General features: G+C 34.6%; 1 protein-coding gene across 3 annotated transcripts in view; it reads right to left on the bottom strand.

The window, feature by feature from the left end:
* Window positions 1-7,193: 7,193 nt before the first annotated feature.
* The window catches only part of LOC115242593 (tumor protein D54), a 7,139-nt gene continuing 1,446 nt past the window's right edge, over window positions 7,194-12,886 (bottom strand). The window contains exons 1-6 of one of the 3 annotated variants that reach the window (XM_029818994.1): window positions 11,117-12,256; window positions 10,370-10,503; window positions 10,163-10,311; window positions 9,680-9,739; window positions 9,053-9,215; window positions 7,194-8,705 (exon numbers count right to left, since the gene is read on the bottom strand). In XM_029818994.1, the coding sequence (XP_029674854.1) occupies window positions 8,568-8,705; window positions 9,053-9,215; window positions 9,680-9,739; window positions 10,163-10,311; window positions 10,370-10,503; window positions 11,117-11,546 (1,074 nt within the window). In that variant the 5' untranslated portion in view covers window positions 11,547-12,256 and the 3' untranslated portion in view covers window positions 7,194-8,567. Of the gene's footprint in view, window positions 8,706-9,052; window positions 9,216-9,679; window positions 9,740-10,162; window positions 10,312-10,369; window positions 10,504-11,116; window positions 12,257-12,886 lie in introns of those variants that run through there. The other 2 variants (XM_029819013.1, XM_029819002.1) reach the window with 2 other exon arrangements.

Genomic DNA, 12,886 nt, shown 5'->3' with positions numbered 1-12,886 from the left:
TATATATAGTCAATTTACAAATTAAAATTGAATCGAAATAAAAATAATTTGAAATTTCTACTGAAATTAGTTCGACATATTCACTTAAAAGAGATTGATTTCAAATCGATCGGAGAATCTGCAGAGCAAAAAGAATATCCGGCGGTCTTGGAACGTTCCGTATAGAAAGTAGGTATTAGATTTATAGATAGTAACTTAGAGCGAGATAAGTGCAGAGTATCGAGAGGAATACCCTTTAATAAGTAATTAGTAGCATGAGCTGTGATTTAGGTACGTACGCAACGAGCAATTTAGAACGAAGCAAACGTAACGGGATGCGTGAATGCTGTTTTTTCACACATTGGTATTCTTTTTTTTTTTAAACTCTCTCCCTCTCTCTCTTCTCTCGCAAAAGTGCAGCTAAAAAAGGGATCAACCGGGAAGATTATTTCCAATCATTTCGAATGCTTTATCGAAAGTTACCGCAAGATTAAAAATCAGGTTGTAAGAATCGTATTCATTTTTCCTTTTCTTGTCTGACTTTGCTTACAGATTAAGATCCTTCATGAAAGATTCTTTTTTGTATTAATTAAAGAAATACTAATGTTAGAATAATATAACAATGTCACATTGTTGCTTGTTATTATGTTTACATTGTTAATAAAACTGATAATTAAATTATTATAGTATCCATTAAATATTAAGGCAGATAATAAAACTGCCCTCGTGTGTGTTAATAATTTATTATACATCATGATATTTACACTGCCGTGATTACCGATGTTGAAGCTCGTCAAACTTCGATAAAAAGCAATAAGCAATTAGCGATCACGTTTAATTAATAAGCGTAATTTTGTCCACGCGATTCTTTCGACACGATCTCACAAAAGCTGCAATAAAATCACGCAATGCAACTCGCTCCGTATGCGAATGCGATAATCGGGACGAAGAGAGAGACGCGCAAAGTTTCGCACACCTTATATACGCGTGCTACATTTTCCGGGGCCCGCGACCCCGTAGCAACAACGCGGAGGTCAGAGTTTCCGAACGGGCCCCCTCGGGCTATCGCGATGCTCGCCAGCCTGGTAATTACACGTTGCGTCGATATTGCGTTACGTGCATGCCCATCACACGCATACACGATGCATGCGCATGCATGACGTCGCGTCGCGTCGTGACGCAGGTGGCGATAAATTTACCTCGAGGGATGAATTTATCCGTCGGCGATTCGTTATCGGTATAATTAATTGCGCGGCCTTCACGCAAATGTAAAGCGGCTTTCGAAAGGCGCACTTAAACAAAATATGCGTTCAACTCTTATCAGCGGATAACCTGATTTTAAAACTTTCCCAAACTAACACTTTTCTCTCTCTCTCCCTCTCTCTTCTCAATTATATAAAAATATTATATATCCATTTTTACATAATTAGAAATAGCATGGAATTAGCGAGGCTTCGATTTTATCTAAATTTATGCTTTTTTTATGAAACCTGTCCAGATAAGAGTTGAGAGCGTTTGAAGATTGATGAAGTGAAAATCTGAATGTGTTTGCTGGAAAATTCGAAAAATTTAGAAAGTTCCGAATGATTTCGCAGTCGGTCGTCTCCCTCGTCCTCCGATCCCCGCCCAATTTGCGTAATTAGTCACGTATGCAACACAATGGAGACTATTTTATGGCCGTACTAAGGCCGATACTCGATCAACGACACGAGCGGCAATTTAAGTTCGAAAACACATCGTCAGGCATTTTCATGACCAGATTGAGAAAAATTAGTTAATTAAGAAAAATAATACCGGACAATATTTTTCATTTTTTTTTTAACCGCCATAATACGCGGTGCCGAGAAAAGAACAGGAATTGAGATCTTATTTTTATTATCCTGTAATTTATCAAAAAAGAAAAAAAAATGGACGGAGAAACTGCAAAAGATTAACATATCTATCTCTCTGCTTGCACGTTACTCTAATTAAAACAGACAGCAACAGCAGATCATCGTAATTATACCTGAAACGTCTATAATTTTATGGTGTCGATCATATCTTTTTCCCCCCTTCGTGCTTCATTATGCTAATTGAAAGCACAGGAAAAATCCATAAAAGAAATTAAGAAGATTGTAAATATTTTTCTCCGTCCAGAAATTATAAATACTAAATTATACAGTTTTATCTTTATTGCTAATAATTCTACAATTCGCTCTATATTATTTTCCAATTGCTGCACAAGATAAATTAAACAATAGAGAGATAAATTTTTCCTCTACAATCTTCTAACAATAAAATTTAGAAACTTTTCTTTCTTTTCTGGAGCGAGAGTAATTCTACGATTCGTTCTATACATTATTTTTAATTATTGGACAAAGTAAATTTGATCTCTAAGCGAGGGGGTTAAAAGGGGGCCGACTCGCGTGGTTTGTAGGGCACCTCGATATAAGGGCGTTATTAAAGCAGCGGTGCCTCATCACATCAGTCTAGGGTACTTAAAGATCGCGATGATGAGAGCGACCTTATAAGGGGTGTTTAAAGTCACCGCCGTCGCGGCTTTCACCAATCTCGTCGAATCGGATTGCGACCCGCCCGGCTTCTAATCAGCCTTGCGGCGAATTGACCGCGCGATCGATCCCCCCGATCTCGCGATTGCGAAAGGAAAGCGGCATCTGGATCTTTGGATCGCGGCGAGGATGCGATGACTTTCAATCAGCGCGTCGGCTTTAAGGGTTAATGAGATCTTCGAGTTTCCTCGGGTCTGAAAAGCTTCATATCAACGAATCTTTTTACCAGCGAATACTTTTTGCGTTTTTTCATTTGCAATAAAAAAGTTTATATATATACATAACATTTTTCTTTGTGTGTTTTTAATCTTCTTTAACTCTTTTTTTTTTTGACGAAAAATATTTTTTAGATTGCAAATCCAAAAACTTGAGAAAATACTTGCGAGTAAAAAAAATTCATGGACATGAAATTTCTCAGACCAGAGAAAATTAGAAAATTTCATAAAAAAATTTTCAGACTTGAAATTATAATTCCAATATCTGTTTAATTAAAAATGGAATATTTGCAGCAATAATTATATAATATATATTTTCTTTTTATTTTCAATTAAAAAATATTGGAATTATGATTTTAAATCTGAAATTTTTTTTCGCTGCTGAAATTTGAGGACACGGTAATTTTTGCTGTTAGTCTAGACGATTCCTTAAGAGTTGCGCATAAGCTTGTTAACCTTCTGAAGGTAGGATAAAAAGGTGTGGCCCGTCTTTACAACAATGATCTCCATAGATGGAAGATTGCGCGAGAGCAACGCAAAGGTCGCCATGAACGAATCGTGTGTCGTAAACGCAGAGAAAAACGAGTTATCGAATTAGGAAAAATCATATGTAGTAATCCTCCCACTTTGAAAATCCATTAAAATATTTTAATATTTACTTTAAAGAAAGATAACAATATCTGAATTCTTTCAACGCGAAAGAAAATTCCTTTATCACGTAAAACAATCTGGTGTTTTTCTCTACTTCGCAAAGAAGTTTTCTTTTCAGAAATAACAATGATCTATTCTTGATATTCTTAAAATTCTACATAATTTTCTTTAAATTAAAATTCGTTAACAAATTTAAATACAAAATTAATGACCACCTGATATTATTCGGACGCGAGAGAAATCTTTTGCAGTATAAAAAAAAAAAAAAAATTGCTTCCGTACTTTAAAATGTGATTTATTCTAAAATTGCAATATCATTTTATTTCCTGACGATGTGTCGAGATAACCGCTTCGTCGATCACATCACATAAAAAAATACTCATTGGAGTCCTCGGATCCTCGAGTCTCGAGACATCAAAATCCTTGGATCTTTAACATTCGAGAACCACGGGATCGCCGAGATCTTTCCTTACGTGTTCAAGACGTTCTTAAATGATTAATATTATTTTCTTCTCAACCTATACTTTGCCTAGTATGTACGTACGTAAAGCTAATCCTAGGAGTAAAACATGGTGGCTGTCCAAGCCTGTTATAAGGATACGAATCCGAATCCCGAGGTTACCATGGTAACGAGAATGTAAATGTAGGATATCTCTTCTTTCTTTCTTTTCCTTCTTTTAAACAATGCGATGCAATAATACTCAAAGCGGTCGAGGGCCGCGCGAAGAAAGATATAGATTATTTCTGCGCATTTATAGCTAGATGTGGCTGTTCGATCTTTATCCCGATCGTAAATCAAAGTTAAAATCGAACAGTTCCGTTTAGTTCTAGATGCGTGTAAGGAATGCAAACCTTTGTATTCTCGGAGAAAAGTTGACGAGATATATTATGTATTATACGGGGTGATCAAATATATACTAATGAAAAATATTTCACAGATAAATTCTTTGAAAATAAAATCGATCTTTCAGTTTCAAGTCCTAATATTTAACTAAATTGTTTTTTCAATGAATTAAAATAAAGACTAATATAAAATGTATTATTAAATATTGATATTATGCTAAAATTGTACATATAAGTATATAATTATATAAATTACATATTTAAAATGTTATAAAATATATATATGTTAAAATGTTTGCCGAGAAAAATCGACCCGAGATTCGAAGAACTTATAATTGAGATATTTTTCCGTATTGCGCGGACACCCTGTATATAAAATGCGCGTCGGCCTACCCAGTACAAAAAGCAGATCGTTATAATGATATTTTATTATATCACGGATATTGTGTTATGTGAATAATTACATTTTATGTTGTTAACGAAGTCGTAATATATATATAAATATAAATATAATATACATGTTTCTATATACGTACAGATATACGCAAATATATATGATTTTATATATTATATATATATGTACATGTATATGTATTAGCAACGTACCTATACGTTAACAACGTTATGTCGATGTCGACATGTTGTGTATTGCTCTCTCCTTCCCTATTTTTTTTTTAATAGATTTGTGTTTAAAAACTTTGTAAGGTTCCCTTCCCCCTTTCAAGTTGTGCGTTTTATGCTCTAATAATAAAATGATTGTTCAAGTTTCTCTCCCAATTTCAGCAATCGCGAAGATCGTCGAACGATCTACGATATACGAGATACAATTCTTATGGAAAATAAATTGCTGAGTGCAATATGCGTGTAATATATGAAATTTTCGACTAACTTATCATCAACGAGATTATTTAATTATATAGATTTATATGTTAGATAAATAATGCGATAAAGTTTAATGAAATCTTCGTTCGAAAATTAGCTCCGAACTTGCCGAAGATTTCACGAATGTAAGATGACGTTCGTAATTATGAGATGCTGCGTACAATCGCGTTGAATCATAGACGAAGCAGGAATCGCTCGTTTTCTCGAATTCATTAAACTTATTGATCATAAATTAATTAATTAATATTGACTCGACTTTCAGATATCATGTTCTTTATGATAGTTTATCACTTAATGTTTGAGAGAAATGGCAAAAAAAATCAGAACAAGCTTATATATGAAAAAGGAAAATATCCTATATGATCTTTCGGCTTTAGGATACTCTTCGCTGTTGCTCACGAGTATATAATGATGGAAATAATTTTGAATGGCGGACCAGCCGGCATAGCAATTTAGAGATTTAGACGAAACGACGAAGAAATGTACCTATTATTTTTGTACTTAGTTTTAATAAAGGTTTATATGCTTTTTTATAAAAGAAGAGAGATGCTTGAAATGCCTAATATTTTATCAGTTACATCCGTAATTGTTTGGTTTTTCAACTGATCTATTATCAAGACATGAAATTCTATCTATTGAGGAATATCGATCACTGAATATTTTTAGAGTACCGGTATCCTTTACGCTTTATTACTGAATTTTTATTATAAAAAAGAGATAATCATTTGAGATTTTTAAAAAATAATTACCATATATATAATTAAAATATAAAAACTTTTTAATTGAAAAATCTGTCGTTCGCGATTATTGTATATATTTTCCACACATCTTATATTTTTTAATTCAAAATATTCGTGAACAGGTATAACTAAACAATGAATTAAGTAAATTATGCACATATAAATAAGGGATTACTAAATATAAAATACAAAAAATTTTATCTATTAAAAAAAGAACTGTCCCTTTTTTTAGATTTCGTCACTCATACTTTTGGGACACCTTGTACTTTTTCAGTGATATAATTCAATAGACAGTAAATAACATTATATAATTTTTAAGTTGAAGGTTGTAATTTTATTGCTACATCCATCGAATAATGAACGATATCATCAATAATAAAATATGATAGCATAAGTAAACGTACTCACCCAACTGTGCCTGGCTACGTCGACAGGATTTCCTGGATTCCTTGTGCTGATTCCTTTTACACCGCTTCCTTCTTCGAGGATGATCTCCGCTGGTAACATCTGCGCTGGAAACTGATAAAAAGAAGGATTCGATCACGCTCGTGCAAGCTAATTAGGATATAATAGTGAATAAATGTGCTCACCACACCATAGCAACCGAAGGATCAACAGGATTTCCGCGGGATTCCTTGCTCCGGGACTTTTGTGCCGCTTTCTTTTTCGAGGGCGATTTTCGCTGGAACCAGAGATCGGAGATACGGATTTCGTTTCACACTCACGCACTATCGATATAATATCAACCGAGACTACTTTTAAGTTCCCGATAACTACTTATATTCACTCTTAGATGCATATTTACTGCTATAAATGTACAAAAGAAACGCAACGACTGCGGTTTCGAAGCGGAAGTATACGTTTGGCGCCAACGGACAAACTGTCTGGTGCCACCTGGTGGGTTAAATTCAACTACAAACTCAAACGTAGACTCGGTCGTCGGTAATATCGCATTAGTGGTAATTATTGGACGTATGGAAATTTTACGTAATACATGAATATCAGATATAAATGGTCGAAATAATTTTCATATCCAATATATAATTTTCAATGTTAGAAATAATATTGGATATTATCGAATCATGCAGAACTAAAATTCCAAAATAATTCATTAATTTTCAATTTCTCGATTCTAGATATTTGAGCAAAAACTGCGTAATCTTTCTCATTCTTCAATGAGCAAAAGAATTTGAGATATATAATAATGTATATTTAATTCTTTTTAATTGTTAAAATATAAATATTATATAATATAAGGAATATCAAAGAGAGGAAAAAGAGAATTGTGATATATCTTTCTTAGTTTGCAAGAGATTTGTATGACTCTCTTTTGGCGTTCCGTAAAATAATTTATTTATAAACAAGAAGATTATGCAGCAGATATCGACGAATCACGGCAATCATTCTTAATGATAATTACTCATTATATATATTGCATGTATATATATTTATTTTGCAAAAATTTGCGCCTCTTTCAACATTAATAGATACACACACGTCGCACCGTGCGTCGTCGATAGTGTTCTTTTATTAAGTTAAAATACAAAATATCTCTCAAATTTCGTGCTAATTCAATAAGATTATCCGCGCATCTAAAACATATTCATTTAAAACCGAGAATCGCGAGGAACTTATTTTTTTTTTTATTATTTAATATATTATCTCATTTAAACAAGAAAAGAAACAAGAAAATTTTGTATCTTCAGATGAGATCCGTTCCATGTTCTGATGTTTTTTCATCTTGCACAATTTATAATTTTTCTATTTTACAAAAGCATTCAGTAAATTATTCGTAGTGTGTGTAGCAAATTATTTTTTACCGTGTTATTAGATTCTATTTGATCTATATAAGAAACTTTTTATTTGCTTGAAATTTATATAATTTTTCATCGATAGATAAATATATTTCATTCAAAATAATTCATTCAACATAATTCACATAATGTTCCTCGAGACTCCGATTAGATTTGTCTCATGACAGATTATATGTGTTCTGAATGGCTCCTAATCAAGTTTGCGTACATAAGTAAGAAGTTTAGTATATGGTGTAAAGTATTGTCGACGGACGGGTTATTTACCGTAAATCGTTGAAAATATTTTCTTTTGGCAGCTCTGTTCAGATCAATTCAGGACACCGATAATATGCGATAAATTTCGAATGCCAAAAATTACAAATAAGTGCAAATTTGCAGTTTTATTATTAACTTTAATGTTTAAAATTATATTTTTCGCGATGCATATATCAATAATCAGCTTTAATCCGAACATCAATTATGTTTTATTGTATTTCTAAATAAAAATTAATTATCAAAAGAAATTCAATAGTCATTTTATTGTTTAAAAAATAGGTTATCTTAAATATCGATTTTTTAGTGTAAGTATAAAAACCGCGAGAGACATTTTCCGCTATGTCTAAGGATGTCCTGAACGTGACCTAGAGAAAGGCGATCCTGCGAAGGGAAAGGCGTGGAAAGGGCGTGCAAGAAAAATATATATTTTTTATTAGATAGAGTAGAGAATAGTACTTGGACGATTGTATCCGAAGTCTCGATTCAGTGAAATATCGATCGATTCATTCAACGTGCACGGATACATCGTCGTTTGGCCCTTTATAGCGATTGCAGTAGATGAATGCAATAGTGATTAGCGCGTTATAAGCACTTTATATCGCGCGGTGGAGACGCACGGATTTTGCGTAATTTTGGATTCTAAGAGAGCAGTTTGTCCTCGGGAATGGTCGGACTGGTGACCGACGGAGCCGCGGATGCGCGCCTCATTGCTTCGGACTCCCGGAGAGCCTCGTCGAAACTCTGTGTCGAATTGGATCTCGAAGGCACAACTTTCGTCTGCAAAAATAAGAAAAGAATTCAAATCTCTGAATAAAAACTTGTTAAAATTAAGTTTTCGTAAATTGATAAAAGAATGTAAATCTAATGTGTATAATAATATAAAACAATCAAAAAGATATAAATCTAATGTGTATATAATACATTTTGAATTAATTAATTAATTAAATTTATATTGTGTATGTTTATTTAATAATGCGTGGAAAAATTAATTTTATAAGGCTTTAATAAGAAAGATTAGAAATGTCACAGAACATTGCGTGTATGTTGTGTGTATAGTATGTAATAATTTAATTATGAACTCTATTTGATCCAAAAAATTAATTTAATAAGTTTAATTTTAATACCTTAATATTTTCGCAAGCGGATCCAACCCTTTCCTCCAAGGACCGGAAGCTATCGGAATTGCGCATCTGGCCCAGTTTCATGGAAATGCCGCTACCAAATCCACCCAGTATACTCGTTGTCTTTTCAGCCGTGGACTTGAGTACAGATTCTGTTTTTTGGTATCTGATACGACAAAAAAGATAAGATTAGTCAGCAAACCACACAGAATAGTCAGCAAACCAGTAAGAACAATAGATCGTTAATTATAGATTATCCTCTGCGAAAACAATGACTATGTTAATTAAATTTCAATCGACGTCATACATAAAGCTTTTGAATATCGGATAAAGTTAGTGTGTTTGCTTTTTGTTAAATTTGGTTGTTGTTTCAAGCAAATGTGCTTCCATAGCAATATTCTGTATTACGTTGGCGATACTCGTCGATATTTTAAATTATCAACATTAAAATATCGACAACAAACACAAGAAGTCTTCAAAACAGCCAAACTTTGAAAATGTGTTTTACTCACTTTAAGGATGAATTTTAAAAGCACCCTATGTACAGATATCTAACATGTAGGCTACCGATAGGACAATAAGATTTGGATCACAACCAAGCGAAAATGAAATGGGTTAGTGTGTACTTACAAATTATTCCCGGAGACCGTCCTGGTTAAGCGACCTAGTGTCTCGCCAACATTCTGATAACTGAATGAAAAACCCAACCGAAGGTAAAACAAGAATCAATGCTTCTATGTGTGTCTGAAGAACAGAAGAAGTGGAGTATCAACGTAAAAGAGATGATCACCACCTGTCGGTTCGCAAAAATAAAAACGAAGAGACAAGAAATAGAAAAATGATGAATATAAAGATAAAAACCAAGAAAGAAAAAGAAAATCGGAAAACATGCTGCTTCGTGCATTTTTCGAGAATCGTTCATGAAATATTTCGTGCAACGAATATGAAAGTATTTCGCAAGTATCTTGCATTTTCACAATCCTGTCACGGTTTTCCATCCACTTCCCCTTATAAAAAATATGATAGAGTGCGCAGATGAGTGTACAGAGTGTATACATAGAGTGTACAGATAAAAAAGATGCGAAAGAAGCCAGTAACTAATAGCACACGTACACTTGGGTCTCCTTGACGTTCTTGAGTCCCTGATTGACATCATCGGTGAGCTCTTTCCAAACGCTGATACCCAGTTTCCTCTTCAGATCCTGCGAAACCTTGATCTTGTTGGCGAGAACGTGTCTCAGAGTCTGTATCTCTTCCTCGACCTGAAAGCGAACATTGTTATTCCTCGTCTTCGAGATTTCTTGATTCCCCGAGATTTACTTTTGCTAATTCAGCGCTCCATTCGGCCCTTTGTTGTTCTTGCTCCTCCAAAGAGAGCCTCCCTTGAAGTTCGTTTGCTACGTTATCCGATGAGGGCGACAGAGACTCGGCCGAGTGAAGCGAAGCGTCTTCTCCTGGAACAAAAGGAAACAAGAATAGAGAACAATAGCCACATGTTATACGACACTACGGCAGTCATGCTAACTGACTGCCGGAAATATATCTTTTTCTCTTTCTAGATTGAATAAATAAATGTATTAAATTAACTTTAATTTAATGTTTAATATTCTAGGCGATTTTTATAGTCCGCATAAAATGGATAAAATTTATTTAATTGCCGTATTTATAATAAATATATGCATAAAAAAATGCGAATATAAAAATAGGAATTGATCGACTGCAATTTCTTGATCAGGAAGCGATTGCTTAAATTCCGAACAAATGCGATTATATTTCGCCAGATTGCGAAGGAATGCACAAAGTTTCGCAGTTTCAGCAGAGCGAAACATCGTCCTAAAATAATTCAAATCATACTTCTACTTCGCTGTACTCGATCGCGATTTTAATGAGCTCTTTTTTTTCGTACACTTTCACACGTAAAAGAAAAAATAAATCGATGTCGAGAATCTGCTGAGCATAAAAACCGCGAAATTTCTCCCACAAGATTAGAAGATTATTATGCTAAAAATTAAATATTTCATAAATTTAAAAATCGGCGAAGCGATCTCCCCTCTCTTCTCATGGCACCTTTTACCAGCTCGAGGAACCTCTTGTAGTTTTGACTGTTACTGATCCTGGCGAGGTAGGGTTTGGAGAGATCCTGGAAGATCACGCGAATCGATCGTTTCTTCTTGCGGCCGGGTCGTGATCCTTCTTCCGGCAGGAACTCTGTTTCTACGGACAGGTTGCCATCGTCGACGACAATCTCGTCGATTTCGCCGTTGGAGTCGCGCCAGCAATGAACCACCAGCTCGTCCACCTCCTCGTCATCGAGCTCGTCGATATCGTCGAAGCTCGGTGTCGTCGTCAGCTTCGAATAATATACATCCTCTTCGTACTCCAACGATTCGAATTCGCGCTCGTTCTCGCTCGGACAGTCCTCCTCGCCGTGTTCCTGACAAAGCTTCCCGCGCGCTTGTTTACTTCTCGTATCTACGGATTTCTTAGGGTCCGCCATTGTTGCTTCTCATGGTTCTTTTTCGAAAGATTCCTTTTGACGTGAAAGCTTGTCCGAAATTCTGCTCTAAAATCTTGATCGCGTAGAATATGAGATAGAAAGTTCGTTGAAAGTTTTAGAATAAAGATAATATCGATTGATCGAAGGAACTGTGTATTATCGTGTTAATCTTCGTGGTCTCCTTTAAGAAGGTCCGAGGGCTTTTTGCTAAAATTTTGCTCGAAACTTTTGATCCAAGAAAAAAATCCAGAATAAACAGATAATAACCGATAAATAAAAAAAATTATAGATTAAAGACAGCAATGCTGCTTCCCATGATTCTTTTTAATATCACATGGCAGTTTATTCCAAATTTGCACTTCGAGAGATTCTATCCTGAAGAATAATTCAAAACATATTGAAGGCTTACGAAAAAAAAAGTAATCACTGACAATCAAGGATTAAGAATTACAGAGAAATCTCGTCGGAGAAATCTGTGGACTAGAAAATTCGACACGATTAATTTATCATAATTAGACACTCACATTTTACCGCATATCATCGAATCACACATTAAAATTTAGAAACAACAAATTGAAGAAATTCGCACGATTCTTTTCAAACGGAATCAATCTACATCGGATTTACATCGCGATTTAATAATTTAATTATTCGGTCCGCAAAAAGCGACCACGTGTACCGATGTGCACTCACGACTAACAGCTGTGCTGTCAAAGAACAACGATCGCGAAGACACAACGTTTCGGAGAAATCAAGACACGGTTCTCTCACTCTGCTTTAATGGAAAATGAATTAGGAAGGGATAGAAAAGGGGAATAAGGGGAAAAGGAAAGAGGGAACGGACAAGTGGCCTCGGTTCTCCGCAAGAAGGAAAGGCCCCAATAGCGGCTTCTAGAGCGTCCCCAGATCCATACCGCAAACACAAAGATATTTTATTTTATTTTATTATTATTATTATTATTATTATTTATGCGTGGTAATTTTTTTGTGTTCGACTCCAATTAAAATTGACTTTTCTTGTAGTATGCTTGCGTGCAAAATTGTACTCGGCGGATCTCTTTCTTAAAAATTAGCACACTCTAATTAAGAAAACCTCGCTAATTTCTCTACCAACGTTCAACCGTTCCACCAGAATTACTCTGACACTTGTTACGTTTAATTTAATCCGCTCGCTGTATATTTTCATTTGTTTCAATTATGATGACAATAAAATAGAAAAATAGAAATACAAAGAGGAAAAAACTAGACGCGATCCAGCGCTCTAATTAATTTCGTAGACGGATCTCAGCAAGCTACTTTGTCTCTTTTCGCGATCGATTACGAAGAAAGTGCGGAAGAGC

The sequence above is a fragment of the Formica exsecta genome, unplaced genomic scaffold (assembly GCF_003651465.1).
Source record: "Formica exsecta isolate Colony F162 unplaced genomic scaffold, ASM365146v1 scaffold120, whole genome shotgun sequence".
NCBI lineage: Eukaryota > Metazoa > Arthropoda > Insecta > Hymenoptera > Formicidae > Formica > Formica exsecta.
This window is presented reverse-complemented; position numbering and strand designations above follow the sequence as displayed.